This window comes from Dasypus novemcinctus, chromosome 7 (genome assembly GCF_030445035.2).
Source record: "Dasypus novemcinctus isolate mDasNov1 chromosome 7, mDasNov1.1.hap2, whole genome shotgun sequence".
Classification (NCBI taxonomy): Eukaryota; Metazoa; Chordata; class Mammalia; order Cingulata; family Dasypodidae; genus Dasypus; species Dasypus novemcinctus.
In genome coordinates this window covers 34,039,484-34,058,504 of record NC_080679.1, presented here as the reverse complement: position 1 = coordinate 34,058,504, position 19,021 = coordinate 34,039,484, and the positions used below count along the sequence as shown (strand labels likewise).

Sequence of the window (19,021 nt, the reverse complement as noted above, 5' to 3'; positions counted from 1 at the left end):
TAAATGGAAACCAGCAATAGATTCTCAGTACTTGCAGCAATAAGGGAAAATTTTATCCTGTGTTTTAAATATATACTCTATCTTGCTCTCTGACAAACAATAGAAAGGGAAGCACCTTATCGGTTGTCCCTAATTCCATTTTCTGTCTCACCCACTTTTAAATTTTTAGGAATATTTGTTTCTTCTAAGGTAGATCAAGCTATAAAAGTAAGTAGTATTTGTGAAATTTTAATAAAATTCTCTAATGGCAAGGAATTTATGTTGAGCCCCAGGAGACAGGCTGTTCTTTTGGGTAATTTTACTTTCATGCAATTTCTTCCTTTCTTTGCCCAAATGTTTGCTGTTCCTTTAATTTCCATTCACTAGTCCTATTACCAAGCTCTGCAGCCCACAGAATAAGCTAAAGGCATTGTTACCTAATAACCCTTCATTTGAATGTGGTTATTCACTTTTTTAAGACCCTATTCTGAGCCTTGATTCTGTTTCTTTCAGGAAGAAAATGTCAAAACTGTCCTGATGAACCCAAATATTGCTTCAGTCCAGACCAATGAGGTGGGCTTAAAGCAAGCAGACACAGTCTACTTCCTTCCTATTACCCCTCAGTTTGTCACAGAGGTCATCAAGGCAGAACGGCCAGATGGGTTAATTCTAGGCATGGGTGGCCAGACAGCTCTGAACTGTGGTGAGTTTTTGAAGTTTAATCGCAGAGTTTTGATCCATGCACCTATGCGTAATATTTTTTTGTTTAAAGACACTATGAAATTGTGCTCCATGTGTACAAAAACCTTTCCTTTGTGTGAGGAAGCAGTTAGCCAACCGCCAGCTGAAAATGGCATATGATGAGTATTACTGGTTTAGTTTCACACAATAGCTGAAGGACAAAATAAGTGTTTAGCTTCAATGCCCAGATTGACCAAGAAGGATCTCAGATGTCCATCCTCTACCTCAGGCTCTTGCTTTTCTCTGCTACCGCAAAAGTCCTGAGAACTCTTATGAATGCAATATAAGATTTAGCATTTATTAAATGCTCTATCTTCCACATATATTTTCATGATAACATAGTATCTCTATCATTCCTTTATGCATCTGTTTATTCTATTGCTCTGTTTTATTTATCATTCTTCAAACCTTTGGAACTAGACTATAATGAGAATCTCTTTAGCTAGTTGAGGTAAGCCATTGGTGTGTAATTTGCACATCAAATATAAAAGACTTAGTCAAAATTGTACAGCAGGTCAGTGGAAATGCAAACAATTTTGATGCTTCTTAACCCAGATAGCTCCCTGTATCTCTGGGTTACTTAAATAATAGAATCTCATTAGAGGAATGGACATTCGAAGGAAAGGGAATATTATTAGAATCTTAAGGTTCAGAATAATCCTAAGATTTTTATTAAGCAGAAGAATAAAAATGACTGCAGAAGGTAGAAATACAAATCATAGTGGCATCAATGGCCTATTTTTATTTCAAAAAAATTTCCTTAAGTGCAAGTCTATTGTAGACTTTGCTGACTTCATGGATTTAATTGTAAGGATAAAAATGGTGTATTCAAGTATATGCTAAAGAAGACACAAAAATTTGAGACTTTAAAACTGTTTGTATTTTGCTCTTCTGTAGGAGTGGAGCTCTTCAAGAGAGGTGTGCTTAAGGAGTATGGTGTGAAAGTCCTGGGAACCTCTGTTGAATCCATCATGGCCACAGAAGATAGGCAGCTGTTCTCAGACAAACTTACTGAAATTAATGAAAAGATTGCTCCAAGCTTTGCAGTGGAATCGGTATGAAATCTTTGTTCTGGAGAAACAAGACCAGAATTTGTCTTGGTTTATGGGGAGAATGATTTGTCAAGCCTAATAATAATTTTAAAAATTCTTATACTTGCATACATTTTCTTTCAGAAATGTATAAATACAATGGAAACATTATGTATTAACTGTAGCATTCACAGCTGGAAATTTATTGATAGTTATTAATATTTTATTTTATGAAAAGAGAAATGTAAGCCCAGAGATGAAGTGATTATGAATGGTTTAAGTGACACTAGATCTCAAATCTCTGGAATTGAAAATAAAAATCATACCAAGTTGCAATGCCAAGAGCTTTTTATCTTCTGCCTTAGATCAATTACGTAACTTGTATGTGTCAAAGCTCTGCAAATGGTAAATGACTGGCCTTTAATTCGTTTTAAAATGGAATGAACATTTTAGGGTAGAATTATCTAGAAAAGAAGCCAGTGGAGCCAACCAATAAGACTCATGACTGAGAAAAGTAGGGCTTATATATTTAAAGTGAACAAAATGTTATGCTTTTCCCATTACTCATTTTCCATACTATCCTTACGCTTATCAATTTGCTGTTATTAGGTGCCAGGATAAAGTCAATTTGCTGTACATCTGTTTTTTGCCCTCATTCAGGCATTTAGTCCATGGAGTGGGGGTGCTGGAGGTAGTTTTTACTGCAGCTTTCCCATTATAGAAATAGGCAAATCCTGAGAGATAAGGTGAATACTGCTGAGGCTATTAAAATGGGCTATGTTTGTTTCAGGAAAGAATGCTATCAAGTACATTATGTGTTACAAAACTGTCAAACAGGAATAATCCCGGGATAGCACTGCTGAACACTTTGGGAAGCTCCCGCCATATATTTATTCTTTCATTGCCAGGTTTAATTATGTCCTTGCTTCCTCAGGATGAGAAACAGCCATATGGGAAAGGTGTAATTACATTCCCATTGGTAGTGTAATAATATTCCATGACGGAAAAATATAGCCACCATATGTTGTATTCTGTAAGTTAAAAAAAAATCCAAGCTTCTGGGACTACTCTCTAACTGAACTTGAAAAATGAAAAATCTCTTTCTATATGCTGTTCTTAATGGCTTATTGTGATAATACAAGTTAGCTTCAGCATTAGAGAACTTTGTTTCATTTAAGTGATGGAGACTTTTAAACGGAAATTTAAAATTCAATATGGCTCCCATTCTTGAATTAATGATGGTTATTTCTGATTTAACTGTGGTTTTATTTTTGGATAACAAGTTAAAATTTACTGAAAAAATTTACTACAAAATGTGAAAAAGTCTTTCCTACGTATTAAAAACAAACAACAGAAACTCACCACTATCCTAGAGTTTTAATTAAAATTTAGAAAACATTTTTTAGAAGGATATAAGGGAATAATAGAACTTTTCTGTACTCACTTTCCACAACTAACTTAATTTACAGCAAATGCCAGGCCCTCTGGTGTAGTCTTTTCTGTGAGGGTGGTCAGCTTTTAAAACTTTGGATCCTTGTTCTTGTTGACAGATTGAGGATGCGCTAAAGGCAGCTGACACCATTGGCTACCCAGTGATGATTCGTTCTGCTTATGCACTGGGTGGGTTAGGCTCAGGCATCTGCCCTGATAAGGAGACCTTGATGGACCTCAGCACGAAGGTATATGTTTCCAAGGACAACGTTCTTACCAACCATGTTTGGTTAGATTTGATATACAGTGTCAATTAGAGAAAGTTATACAGAAGTGAAATTGTTACCTTTGCTCTATTTGTTAAATGTGTGGTCAAAGAGGTAAAGCTATTAAGAGGGAAATGTACTACAGAATGACTCATGGTCATTCTCCATAGAACTCCATCTCTATCGATTTCAGTGATATGCATTTAATCCAATAGCATTTTACTCTGCCTCAAAATCTGTTTCAAGACACCCATTACGCTAAAAATTTTCAGTGGTTTTTTAAAAAAGGCTAAAATGTTCCATTTTTCCATTATTTTTTGAAAGAATGTGACCTCATCAGTATCCAGCAAGTGGAACAAAATACAATGAGTAGTTTAGCTTTATCCAAAACTTAGGTGTCTACAATATATGTGGTATAAACTTCTCAGTAACATCAATGGACAAACTTTCTGCCAACTGCCATGCACACATATAAACAAAAGTGAGATTTGAGTGTTCATATTTTCTATCAATTGACTTTGACACTTTACTAAACATTTTTATTCTTAAATATTAAGAGGGAAAATCTTGTGAAAAGTAACATTTGCTCGAAACAATAAATTCGAGACCAAGACAAGCAATGTGCTCCAAAAGGGCAAATAACTTTTCTACACTCTGCTTCCACAGCCTAGAACTTTACCTAGTGATCCTTGCTGAATGAGTGAGTACATATGCAACCTGGAAGGCCCTGTACTTGCAGGCATGGAAGTGACTCTGACAGAATTATTGACAGGGCTAGTACTTTGGCAAGTGCTTAATAATTAGCTCAAGCACAGCTAATAGCTTCATCATTATTTATTTTTGGAGTGAAACAAAATGAGGCCTTTGAATTATAGACAGGAGTTTTGTAATAGATAAATACAATTAAACATATTTAAATAACAATAATAGGTTTACCTGTCAGCAAGTTGGATTTAGTTTTTCTAAATCTGCAAAAAAAAAAAAAAAAGGGGGAAATATCTATTATAAATATTTCTTGATTCTATTTTGGACTTCCGAATCAAATATGTTTAAAGTAAAAACATGCTTATAGAGGTATATACATTTATTTCTTCTAGCATATTAGATGTTCTAAATGTTTTAAATATTAGCAAGCTTATTATTACTGCCAATAATGCCAATGTATACTATAGTTTATTCAAAATATTATTATATTTTTCACTACATAAAAATCTACTCTGAATACCAAATTTTTAATCTGAAAAAGTTCACTTTACAATAAAGACAATATCAGAATGTGACAACATTCGATTATTTATATTCCACTAAAATAAAAGAAGTAAAAAGCCAAGGAAACATGTAAAGATGATTTCAATTGTCCTTCTACCCATACATCCCTTCTACACCCTTAGAATACAAAGAACTCTCCAAAATTCACACCCTTTGCTTCCCAGATTTCTTTTAGCTGGCAATCCTAATGACAAATTAATCACTATTAAATTGTTAACACTGCCTACAGAGTTTCCTCACCACTTTGAAAACCTCATGAGGGATAGCTGTGGGGACAAATATGTTGCATTTTCAGCTGCATCTGCTGTGCCTCCTGGTCTGAAGTGATGACTGAGGCTAAAAAAATTTTGTTGAGACACATTGTAGAAAAACTTACAGTGAGTCATTATTTTATTATACTGCCTGCTAATCATTTGGAAAAATTCAAACGACTTTGAGTAGTAGCTTTGCCTTCCTTTTACTGGCATCCCAAATCAAATATATTATGAGACAAAGAGACATCTATGTCTTGAATTTTCAGCCACTAACTCTCCTAAGGTTAAAGACTGCCTCCATCATATCTTGGTTTCAGTATTCTACCCACCATGGGTACTCAGTAAATATGGAATGATAATTATACTAATTCATAGCTGCCTAATCAGGCATACATGATATATGACTCAGAGTATTTAAGCACTTAGGCAGTGATTAACTATAATAATAGTTGCATATGTTTCTTGTAATTCCTAAGTTTCCTATGCCATCTTGGCTAACTGTTTACAACCATCATCATCTTCTTTCTTCTCCTCATCAACATCAACTAACTTTTATTGTGTGTGTCACTGTACAAAGTACCCTCCACTATTTTAGAGAAAGCCAGAATCTTTAGACTTATTTTTCTACATGTATTCACACTTATCACATTTTCTCGTTTTACAGAAGCCTAGCTGCTGAAATAATTTCATTTCCCTCTGCTTGATTGCTCAATTATTTTCTCTTTTTCCTAAATTAGTTTGATTTAATGTCATATCAGCACTTTGAATGGCAAGCCTCAATAATGTAAATCAAGCATATTCATGCAGGATGCTATTCCTAGCACCCTGCTGATTTTCTGACACATTGTGCCTTCTGGAGTGTAGAGGATGATTGAGACTGAGCCTGAGACTTCAGTGCTGACCAGGATATAGGCTGGGGCATTTTGCCAAATATCTGCATTTCAAACAGTGTCCTTCCTTACCCTTTAATATTATTTGTCCCTAATTTCCAGGCCTTTGCAATGACCAATCAGATTCTGGTGGAGAGGTCAGTGATAGGTTGGAAAGAAATTGAGTATGAAGTGGTCCGAGATGCTGATGACAATTGTGTCACTGTCTGTAACATGGAAAATGTTGATGCCATGGGCGTTCATACAGGTAGGCAAAGAATCCTCAAGAATGGTAGCAAATGCCTTTAGCTCATGTCTTTGATGGCCCATAGCAGTCTTTATAAAGTTCTTTTCTTCAAATTGCTGTTTTTAGTTGGCAGACTAGTGATAACTTTTTACACAAATATAGTATTTTACAGTATTGAAAATTCTCTCATAAATATTTAATTTCCCAAAAATCCTATGAAGTAATGCGAGTATTATTTTCCAGATTTTATTTGAGGAAAGTGGTGAAATATAAGTGACATAATGGAGGCAAAATCTTTAAGGCTTGGTAATGAGAAGTAAGGAGTAAGACTGAGGAAGGCTTAAAACAGACTGAGGTGTTAGTCACCAAGTGAGTGAGAAAATAGCACACATAATAGAATAGATGCTGCAGGAATGGAATTTAGTTAGCAGGAAAGGGCATAGATGATGACTTAGGCTTTAGAAATGCTAAATTTGAGGTATGAGTAGAACTCTCAAGAAGACAGTTGAGAATGTTGAACTGGGATTCAAGAAATAAGGGACAGAAAGAAATTGGTACAAAATATTGGAAGTCATTGGTACAACAAAAATAATTGAAGTATGGAAAGCCATAGGTGGAGAAAGGGAAGAGAATAGGGTCAAAGGCTGAACTTCAGATAACATTTAGATTTACAGAGTGGGAGAAAGATAAAGCATTAGTGTTGAAAAAAAAGAAGGGACTGATAGAAAGGAAGAAAACCAGGGTAAAAAGTGCCTAGTAAATCAATACAAGAAAATATTTTATGAAGTAGCTTTGATTTTGGCTGCATCAAATGTGACAAAAGGTCAAGAATGAGAATTTCACTTGACTTTTGTGGAAGTCCAAGAAGGCAGTTCAATGCAAAGTTGGTTGTGAGCCAGATTTGAAGTGATTATATGGTAAAATGGGATTATCCAGAAGTGGCAAATTTTCAAGAAGTTTAGTCATATAAAGAATGAGAGAGAAGGTTTGTATGATTGTTTAGCAGTGTTAAAGGAGGGGCTTCTTGTGCCAATAGAGCTTTGAGTTTGTTTTGTGGGCAGAGGGGGCAGAATTTGAAGATGTAAGAGACTCTGATTGGGATGGGGTGAGGAAATGGGAAGCAGTGAGATCCACAGAAGAGGTGGATCAGCCTGACTAGGCAACGGGGCGATACCATTCCACAGACCAAAGAACTCAAAAGAGAAAGGTAATTTCAGATGAAGAGAAGGGAAATTGAAGAGGTTCGTGCCAATCCAGTAAAGTAGATGACTGAAGCCTTGGTAACTACATGAATCTAGAAAGCTAGAGAGATTTCAGTAAGCCATGTTAAGGATAATAAATGCAAAACAAGAATCAGGACTAATAATACCCGATGCGCCTCACACGTGTTGCCCTAAGATAATGCTTTTCCCAGCAAACCCTCACGGTGTTCTGTGTCTGCCTTGTATCAAGCAAGTAGATTGTGAAGTCACTGAAGCTGGTTATTGGGCTCCACCACCAAATAACAAGTGCTATTTTTCTGCCCAGGTGATTCAGTGGTCGTGGCCCCTGCTCAGACACTCTCCAATGCCGAGTTTCAGATGTTGAGGCGTTCTTCAATCAATGTTGTTCGTCACTTGGGCATTGTGGGGGAATGCAACATTCAGTTTGCCCTACACCCTACCTCAATGGAATACTGCATCATTGAAGTGAATGCCAGATTGTCCCGAAGCTCTGCCCTGGCCTCAAAAGCCACCGGGTAAAATCCGAATGATTAATTTTAGGTTTACAAATTTCTCACAGATAGAAATGGAAAATTGACAGCTAGTGGAAATCTGTGCTGTATTTACAAACTGTATTTCCCATTTTTGTATGCCGGCTCCAAAAATCATTTGTGGGGCCCTAAGGACATGGTTATTAATGAGCTTGCTGCCAGACTGAGGCAAATGGTATTGCTAGCTGGCTTTGTTTGCTAGCTAATCATAAACTAATCAAAATGTGGGCGATCAAAGAAGGTTGCAAAAAATTTGCTTCTTAATTGCACTTTGCAGATGTTGTTAAAAAGTGCAAATTAATCCTTAATTTTAGTTCTCAACTGGCTTCTTCAGGCATGTAGCCCTATAGCGAACTATAGACAAATAGTTCACTGGAGCCAAGCCTTCAATATACTTTATTCTTATTTTATAACTCTGTAAGACTAAAAAACATAATATTTTCCACAGGCAAATGTTGTAACCAAATAAATAAATTTGCTGTCCCTTTTAGCAACTGCTAGCAAGCATATAGAGAACATTAAGAACTTTTGTTTCTTTTACCATATTTAGCACCTGACCTTTAAATTACATGGCTTTAAATTAACAAAATATTTGCCTCCATAGATATTTTATATAGCTGCAAAGTGCTGCATGGAGTGGTGGAGACCTTAGTTCTTATTCTGGTTCTTCAACTGACTGTGTGACTTTGGGCAAATCACTAATTGCTTCAATTAGTTTCCTCATCTGTAAGACAGGGGGAGCTGGGCTAAAGGAACTCATATGTACTTCTATAGTTCAGTGAATTATTTCTCAACTCCCAGTACCAAAATGACATTCCCCAAGGAGGATAGTCAAGTTCTCAGAGTGCTAGTTTTGTAAGGAGCTCAAAGTCAGATAATTTGGAGACATAGTAAGAAACCAAACTTGTAGTGTCTATGATTTCTGACTGTAGCTTGCCTCATAGTACCTCTGTCTTCCTAGGCACAGACATGGATATATTTTTTCAGAAGAATATTTTGCAGATTTTGCAGATTGGTTATTAAGCATTAGTGAACACCTCTTATATAGAGGCAGATAGTGATTTGGTGTTGAGGAGGTGAAGGCTGGGTGTTGCAACAATATATAGTAGGCATAGAGAGTAAATGCTTCTGTGACCTATACCTCCATACTTTTTGTCCTGACTCATGTTGTTGTATAAATGGGTATTAAATATTCTTACAGGACAGGGAATCAGGTGTATCATATGCCCTGAAGTTAGAATAATACCAGAATTTCTATGAAAGACCAATTTCTATTTTGAGTTGTTTTCAATACTTCTTGCTCAAAGACAAAATTAAAAAGAAGTTTGTGTCCTCTTTTACAGATATCCATTAGCATTCATTGCTGCAAAGATTGCACTAGGAATCCCACTTCCAGAAATCAAGAACGTTGTATCAGGGAAGACATCTGCCTGCTTTGAACCCAGCTTGGATTATATGGTTACCAAAATTCCTCGCTGGGATCTTGACCGTTTTCATGGAACCTCTAGCAAAATTGGTAGCTCTATGAAAAGTGTAGGAGAGGTGAGACTTTGGTTTACTTCTCTTTTTAGTCCTCATTCTCAGTTTATTTTGTCAAATTCTAATGCTATTAATCATTGTAAGTTTGCCTGGTTGCCAGATGCTTCATTAGAGAATAAATATTCACATTTCATTACCATCCTAGTGTTTATGGCATATGCTACATGGCCATTTTACTGGATTCTAAGAGCTTCTATTCAAAAGGGGAGGCCATATATGTGGATATATTATATACATATATGGAGATACATGCTCATATAGTATAACTGAGTCATAATGAGTTATAACCAAATAAAAAAAGTAAGTTAATATAAAATACAACACAGTTTATTGAAAAGACTACTGAATTGTGGTTAAGAATTCAATTTTAGTTCCTTCAGACAAGGTATGGCTTTAACTTCCTTAGACCTCACTCTCAAATCTATAAAAGAAAAGCACTGGTCTAGAAGATCTCTCAGGGACCTTCTCTTTTAAAATTGTAAATTGAAAAGAGCACAATAGAATATTAATCCCCCTTTCATTATACTGAAAAGTTCTAAGTGCTTATTACCTTTAGAAGATTTTTCACAATGTTTCATTTCATATTATTTGAAATTAAAATTAGCTTTTGATCATTCCAACTTCAAAGATGCAGAGTTCTTCTGTGAGGGAGGAAAGAAAGAAATTTAGATTCTTGCCTCTGAGATTCATTTCCTTTCCTTCCCCCATTAAAGGGTTTCTTGAGTTGGCATGATGGAGATAGCATGAGATTTGGAACAGGATGGATTTGGGTTTTACACTTGGCCTTGCCTCCCCTAGCTGGAAACTCCTAGGGAAGTTACTGAGCCTCAGATTCCCCATCTGAAAAATGGAGATGATAATACCAGCTGTGATGGATTTATAAAGGTTTAGGATTAATACACATAAATAGTAATATCTTTAGGTATGTTCATAGTACACCCCCAATAAATGGAATTAAATATTATTATTATTATATTAATATTAATAAATGTGGTTTAGGAATACAGATTTTAAATATCAGCAGTATGAATATACCCAAATCTCTCACTACCTCTTTCTTGACCATCTATATATCTCTATCATTTATCTCTCAACCTATTATCTATCTATTATCTACTTACTTAGTTCTCTTTCATCTTACTCTCTGTCTCAGCTTTCTCTTCTTGATGACCAATATTAAGCTCTTAGTTTATGTCTAAGTATCTAAGCTAGTTAGAGCACAGAGCAAAAGGTATTTATGGGTTCAATCTCCACACTGGCCTCCATTTGACATATGTCACAGATAATAGTCTACACTCAGGTCAACCATTTCAGGAGTGCATGCTACTAATCACAGGAAATACAACTTAAATCCATCACCAAAAAGAAAAGAATTACTGACAGTCCATCATATTTATACATAAAGGAAAAGAGTATTACTACATTCGTTTCCCTCATTTCCAAGATATTAATGAAGGATTTTAAAGTAATGACAGTTAAGGAAAATCTTGACCTTTGAAATTATAATGTCTTACTAGTTTAAAATATCAAGTAGTATTTTTCTTCCTTCATAGTTTATTTAACCTTAATCACTCTATCATGCTTTTTAGTGCATAATACAATTAGAACTCATTTATCACTAAAAAGCTGTGTTGATAGTTTTTCAGTCATATAAGCAACTGTTGTTTAGTGTGGTTACAATTTATGGAAGTGTCCCTTTTCATAAGGTTCACAGAAAATTTTTAGGCCAAAGAATATGGTAAAATTTTGTAATAGTTTCATTTGGGGCTTATTAGCTGAAGGATTTTTAAATCAGTGAATATTTAACACCTTATATTTAGTTCAACTCAGGTTAGCAAACACTTTCTGATTTTTGTGCATCTAAGATACTGTGGAAAAAAACAGTGAAAAAGATATAGATAAACGTAATATTATCTGCAGTTGGTAGATTCAGAATATGTAAGCAGAATCAAGTGCAATATAAACTAAACTGTGCTAAAAGTTATAACACACTATTTAGACACAGGTACTATGAGACTATAATAGAGTAGGTTCAGGGAAGGTAATGATAGGAATTCTGAAAAATGGTGAAATTTGTATTTTTTGTGAATTTAAATAATATGCAGTATTGAAAAGCAAAAATTTTGAGCAAACACAAAATTTTATATTCCTTTATGTGTTTATTTCTCTTTTATTGAATGGACCCCCTCTACTAGTGTGTGTAGTGTGCTTAAAATAATAATTTATGGTGATTTACTTATAGACTCAATTCCTTTAGGGCCAACTTTTAAATACATTATATGCACAAATTTTATTATATATGCAATAAACATTTTATTAATTGTATGGCACCATAAAATATCTTATTTCTGGTAGTCTCTTCCCTTGCCTAGGCTAGAAATCTATAAACATGTTGCCTAACTTTTAAAAATACCACTATGCCTCAGAAATTCATATCCGATTTGGATTAACATTTTGTTTATTCCTGTGCTTGTGAATCTTTCCTTATTTCTAATTAAATTTGGATCAGTGTGAAAAGGTTACCTTTTTGGGTTTAGTGATCTTTGAATATGTATCATGTCACACAATTGACATGAAGATTTCCTAAACTGACATTAATGGGACTTCAGGTCTGTCTATCTGAGGAATCATGGAAGTTGACTGAAGGCAGTGTTATGACTGTTATTTTAAATTGGAGATCAAAATTTTAGAGAAATCTATTATTTCATGAAAATATTCAAAGTGAGTGTTTATCCAATGAAGAGACCTGACCAGGCTGCAAGGTCAATCCGAATTTTAGTTCTGACTTGTACTTTGTGCCAACTAAATCATCACATGGTTTTTCTAGTTGATTGATGTAAAATCAGCTCTAAAATTTGTGAGAAGACACAAGAAATTTGCCATGAGTAATTTAGTTTCTACCTACATTCAAAATCTGAATCTGCCAATATTTGTTACGATTCTCAAGGTTCTATTAATATTAATGTTCAGCTATAAAGAAAGCCAACTTGACTTGGATCCTAATACCACTAAGAAATAGATCTGTTTTTATGTTAATATATGTCTGCTTTCTCTTCATTTCCTTTCTGTTATGAAGGACATCTGCATAAATACCAGGTCTTATTAAATGGGTTTCTATATGCTATGGCCACACATTCATAGTTTAATGCTATGATCCAGATAATTTCCCTCATCCATCTCAACAAATATAGCTGAATTCCCTAAGTGATAAAAGAATGACCTAATGCCTAACATTAATTACTCTTATTATACCAAAGCCATGGAGGGGGCGGCGACCTAATATTTGAGTAGAAATCTTATTAGTGTTTAATTTTCGTTTTTATGTCTTTCCTAAAGAAACTTCCACTTTCTGCTCTTTTAAAAATTTAAAAAGCTCTTTCTTAAAATATGAGATCTCAAATGTGTGTTACAGGTCATGGCAATTGGTCGCACCTTTGAGGAGAGTTTCCAGAAGGCTTTACGGATGTGCCACCCATCTGTGGATGGTTTCACTCCCCGTCTACCAATGAACAAAGATTGGCCATCCAATCTCGATCTTAGGAAAGAGTTGGCTGAACCCTCCAGCACCCGCATCTATGCCATTGCTAAGGTAATATATGACAATGGGCCTAGAAATACTACTTGTTCCAAAATATAGTCAGCCTGGACTTGAGCAAAACTGAATCACAAAATGGTCTTTAATTCTAGGATTTTTTGGGGAAATATTCCAATTCTGTTTAATAGTATTAAAATCCATCTATGAGAGGTAATAAGTTTTCTTTGGTTTGTTGGTTTTTGCTTTTGCTTTTTCTGGAATAATGAAAATGCTCTAAACCTGATGGAATTGATGAATGCACAATTATACCAAATACAATTGATTGTACACTTAAAAAAATCCATCTATGGATTTTATCAGATAATTCTATTCTTAATGAAACATTATCTTTCTTTATTTGACTTTTAGCCTGGCTTAAAGACACATTGCAGTTTTAAAGGATAATCACATAGATAAAATTCCCTTCTTCTTTAGTAAATGTAGTATCAATTCTGCTAAGTAGATTTGATTATACTTGTCTTGGCTTCCTATCACTCTCATTACTTGCTCCCTGAAATGAGTTACACTGTGTTTTAGAAAAAGAGATGCAAAAAAAATAGCATCATTTAAGATTTGCTACCTAAGATCCTAGAACAAGCTTTATTTATTTGCGTCTTTCTCTGTTTTAAACAACAACAACAACAACAACAACAAAAGACTATAAAGAACTCCATGATTACAGACTTTTTCATATAATTATTTTATTGGTCTTACTTTTAGAACAAAAAAGCCCTAAATTTCTCACTTCCACCCACTAGTTCCTTTTTATGTAAATTAAATGCCATATTAATCTCCTTTCATGTTTACTGTGCTTAGAGTTTTGAAGTTTCAGCTCATCTGATTTTATAAAAGGTGATTTGGGCAGCTGGGATCTGTCTGGCCAGAAATCCCTGAATGGCTTTTGACATTTAAGAAAGCACAGGCGTTAATCCTTTAACAGTATCTAACCTCATTGGGGCTACAAAGCCCCGCGGACCATTTTTTGTGTGCGTGTGGGTATGTGGGATGAGGTGATGAAAAGAGTTTCATCTTTAAAGATAGGATCCATCTTTGTAATTTACCTTCGTAGCAGCAGAAAAATGCCATTAGTGATTTTGAACTCACTGTAACTTTCCCGTCCATGTATTGGAGAATCCTGGCAAGAGGGAAAAGAGAAGAGATATTGCCTTCTTTGCCTGTAATGTACAGGCCCTTCAGCCTTAGGGTTTCCAAATGCAAATCATTTATGTCCCATTGGAATTCTGAGAGATGCTAGTGTCTCTTGATGGACTTTTCTAGATGTTGAATTTCAAAGTAATAGAGAATTAACATGTTTCATGAGGTGTGCGTGGCAGTAATAAGCGGTTATTTGAGAAAGTCATGTTAGCTTCTTTGTTTATGGCTCCTATTTTCAGGTTTTTATTTAAAAAGCAATACACATCATTCATCCATATTTTAAAATGAGATGTGAAAGTACACAAGGTTTATAATATATAAATATATATATAGTAGATATATACATTTATATAATTGTGTGTATATACATATACTCACACAATTGTGTATTTCTTTTTCTAGGCAATGGTCAGTAAATGATTTTTTTTTCCTTAGGTCTAGCAATCATGTTTCTGTCATTTTGAGCAGACTTAAAAAGAGGAGCATTTCTAGGTTCCCAGCCAGGCAGTTAAAACTCGAGCAAATCTCTCATTCTTTTCTAACAGTCTTATAAAGGAGGAGAATTCAGGGGGAATGTGTGAGGTTCTTTCTTTCATGGAGTACCCCAAGTAAAAGCAAGAAGTGCAGGGACTGAGACATAAATTATTGTCTGCCAGAGTGCCAGGAGAAGGGACTGATTTCTAATAGAGGTCATCATTACTGTTCATTTCCACAGCAACCAGGAACTTGGTGATTTTGACAAAGAATGTAAGGACTGTGGAGGGTTGAAGGAGTAAAAAATGAAGGCAGTTTATAAAGCTTCCCTCACTCTCATGATTCTTAGAAAAATTCAACTTGCTCTGAGGTCTGATTTTTGTGGTATCATTTCAGAATGACTAGATCATCACCCCTTTTGATTTGGGGGAGAATGGAATGACCCTATTTTTGATTTGGGGGATGCTAAAGTAAACCCAAACTTGTTTGGGTTATTATGAACTTCATTACAGCGATGCGACATGGCAAAGGTGCAGTGCTTGAAGAAGTCCTAAGACTTGGGCAGGACCTTACTTTCCATTAAAAACTGTGGATTTGACAGTAGTTGCCTTTCCTCCTTGTAAAATGACTGTGGGATTCTATGCCCGCCTCAGTCGGAGGGTGATTACTGTGTGTGATTGTGTGAAAACATCACTTGTTCTGTCAAAACTATCACTAACTCAAGGTTCTATCCAGCTCACAGCGATGATGACCGACATCTAATTGGGTCTTTAATCACTTGGAAAATAGAACAGAATATTAAGTCCTTAGGAGCCTGACTATAATTACAGGGAGAATTAAACAAAAGAAGCCAGAGTAGTTTCTTTTGTTCATTAGGAAATGAATATAGCTTCGATACCTCTGTGGGATATCATTTTATTCTGGTCAACAGAATTATGTTGTACCTCAACACTTATTTTTATGGTTTCCCTGATTATAAAAATAAATCAAGAAACTCAAGAATGGACATATATGCACATACATAGTATATATTAGTATCTAAATTTAAAAATAAAATGGGAATCCTGAAAAGTGAGCTTGAGAAAAACTCCCTATGTTGAAATATAAGAATAAAGTTTCTAGTTACATAAATTACTTAATCAGAATTAAAAATAAAATGTACCATTCTAAAATATGCTGTTTTGGAATAGTGTTTAATTGTTATTTTTTACTGGGTATAAATCTTTTTTTTTAAATGTTAAAGAATATGAATATAGACATCTTTTGAAGATGTAAATTTGGTTTTGAGTGTTTATCTCTTCCTTTAGTTACATTGTTACTCAGCTTAATCACCCATAGATATAATTTTATCTTTGAGAAATTGTTAAAGTAAGCTTGAGGAAAAGGCTGAGCTACCTATTGGAATAGAAGGTTTTACTACATTGCTTTGGAATGTATTGGAATTTTGTAAAGTGCTATGCCTTAGCACAAAAATCATAGGATCAGTTACAAATTATTTATTGTTTAAAATTCTCTTTGAGGAAATATTTTAGAGAAATAACATCAAGCCAGATTTGATCTGTAAATTCCCACTGACTGTTGTATGTTTGTGAAATGTGAAATGAGTGGATAAAAATATGCTATTTACTGAAGGATAATTATATTATCTACAATGTAAGCTAAATGATCATTATATTGATTCTAAATTTTCATACTAATCTGGCTTAATTAAAACTACAGTTTTAAGAGATTCTATTTAATTTTACAAAGACATATTAAATTTAGGATAAAATTGGTAAAATAGTTAGATGTAGACCAGGTAGACAGGGCCTTTTAGGGCTACTTTTCTGAGCACACACCTCTCTGACTAACTCAGTGCACCTTCTCTGTATCCACTTGTGGTATAGTTACCAAAATCTTTCCATTTATTGGAAGAAATTTCATTCCTTTTAATTTCATTTTTATTATTTATCTATAGTCTTAGGCTGTTTAAACAATATGGAGGGGGATATAACTGCTTTCAGCCAAACAATACATTTGTAAAGTGTTTGTCAAAGAAAGTATCTCTTTTCCTTTTGGCAGGCTATGGAGGACAACATGTCCCTTGATGATATTGTGAAGCTCACAGCTATTGACAAGTGGTTTTTATATAAGATGCGTGATATTTTAATCATGGAACAGACACTGAAAGGGCTCAGCAGGTAAGACAATATTGCTCTGATTGACTCCAGTATCTTCTGTGCATTTTCTAGTGCCTTCCTATCACCAATAAGCATTTGGTCAACACTCTGCTTCACTGAAGTAAATAGTGCCAAGGTTGGAAAACAGTAACCATAATCAAAAGACACATGGTAGTTTTTAGATGTTTATTCTGTGAAAAGAATTTATTAATACTTTTAACCATCTTCTACCCCCCACTCTTGCCATTAAACATGATGATTTTATTAGAAATATCTTTTAAATTTATAAAGATATGTGTACATTTATGAATACATGCATTATTTGATTCCCAAAATTTTATCGACCAATAATTAAATGAATAATAGCCCTGTTTTCTATGAATTTTTCTCTAAGTTCTGATGCCTGTTTTTCTTTTTTCATATCAAGTTACCCATTGCCATATACTGATGAGCAAGTACATTCCCCTTGCATTCTACTGATATTTTTAACATAGGGTCTTCCAGTTCAGCATACAAATAAGCCACACATAAGTTTCTCTTAATAGACTCTTTACCTCTGACTCATTTACATTTTTATTTCCTTCATGTGCAATTCCTTTTAAAATTTCTATTCATGTTCAGAATATTCTATTAATATCTGTTCTTTAAAATCTACTTTTTAATTTTTCATGGGAAGACCCTTTTTTGGGGGCATCTCAGGTTTGTGAAATCACAGATAGGGTTTGAACAGGTATCTTTGATAGCAGGAACATTTATTACTAATTTGAGGAAGACAATGTACTCCTCTTTAGCTTCTTCCCTCAAAGAGGGCTCTGAAATACATTACCATTGGAAAGATGTTTTTCTTACAAGCCTAGAGATCTGTTGAGAAAGGGATATAATTTCATTTGCATGAATTGTTCTCAAATGATTTGAGGAAATAAAAAAAAATCACTTAAAATGTTTTGGAGGACAATGAAAAGATCTTAAAACCTGGGCTTCTTGATTGTTTGGCAATATAGAATAGGAATGCTGTATTGCCTAATCAAGATGTACATAAACTGAGAAATAAAAACACCTGATTTTCTTTTTGAGCAAAATTATGTTCTTTTAAATTATTTAATAATTGTCTAAGTCAAATGCTTGATTTAAGCATAGGGAATTCCTGTCTGCCAAGGATGAAATTAACCATAGTTGTTCAAGAGTCATTCTTTCTAGTGTTCACATAAACGAAAAGTAGATAGCTGTAAGCTAGGGATTGAGTCTATACATTCATCTTAGAATTGTGCTGACCTGAGGTTTCCTTCCTTGGCTTATGATGCCCAGCAAAACTTCAATGTTGAATTATAGTCTGTTCCATTGTTTTCAGTTTCAGGCAACTGATTTTGAATGTTTCCAATTAAACCACATGAGGGTGCTAGAAACTTACAGTATGTCAAATGTAGTAGTGGAAGAGACCTAGGGTGAAAAATAGCAGAAGTTATTATGATTTAAATATCTACTCGATATATATTCTGGGTTTTAGATAAATTTGATGTTTTAATTTAATAGGTTTTTTACAACCAGAAGGCAAGTTGAGATTCTAAGTAGAAATACATGTATATTGATAGTAAAAAGGGTCCTTGGAGGAATAAAACAACTCACTGTTATAGATTACTTATAGGATCTTTCTGACTTCTACCTTATGTTGCATGCATTTGCTGATAATTTGACATTTTACATCTCCATTTTCTGGTATAAGCATATTGGTAAATAGAGATATTTTCCATTATTTATAGTCATCTACATTAAAAGAATGCTTTATACAAAGCATGTGATATTTTTAAAGATTCTAAAAAAGTATACTTTTTTTTGGTCTTTATTCATTTTTTAAATATTACATTCCGAAAATATGAGGTCCCCATATATCCCCCACCTCCCTCACTCCACTCCTCCCCCCATAGCAACATTCTCCTCCATCATCATGAGACATTCATTGCATTTGGTGAGTACATCTCTGAGCATCGTTGCACCTCATGGACAATGGTCCACATCATAGCCCACACTCTTCCACATTCCATCCAATGGGCCATGGAAGGACATACAATGTCTGGTAATTGTCCCTGCAGCACCACCCAGGACAACTCCAAGTCCTGAAAATGCCTCCACATCTCATCTCTTCCTCCCCTTCCCCACACCCAGCAGCCACCATGGCCACTTTCTCCACACTAATGCCACACTTTCTTCTATTACTAATCACAATAGTTCATGAATAGAATATCAGTAAGTCCACTCTAACCCACATTCTATCCTCCGTCCTGT

The 19,021-nt window shown here is 34.7% G+C and overlaps 1 protein-coding gene across 1 annotated transcript in view; it reads left to right on the top strand.

The window, feature by feature from the left end:
* CPS1 (carbamoyl-phosphate synthase 1) overlaps positions 1 to 19,021 on the top strand; it is a 127,532-nt gene that overhangs the window by 51,305 nt on the left and 57,206 nt on the right. Inside the window, exons 14-21 of the mRNA XM_058300192.2 lie at positions 493 to 682; positions 1,618 to 1,775; positions 3,302 to 3,430; positions 5,964 to 6,108; positions 7,615 to 7,825; positions 9,184 to 9,382; positions 12,792 to 12,968; positions 16,644 to 16,762. Coding sequence (XP_058156175.1) covers positions 493 to 682; positions 1,618 to 1,775; positions 3,302 to 3,430; positions 5,964 to 6,108; positions 7,615 to 7,825; positions 9,184 to 9,382; positions 12,792 to 12,968; positions 16,644 to 16,762 — 1,328 coding nt within the window. The remainder of the gene's footprint in view (positions 1 to 492; positions 683 to 1,617; positions 1,776 to 3,301; positions 3,431 to 5,963; positions 6,109 to 7,614; positions 7,826 to 9,183; positions 9,383 to 12,791; positions 12,969 to 16,643; positions 16,763 to 19,021) is intronic.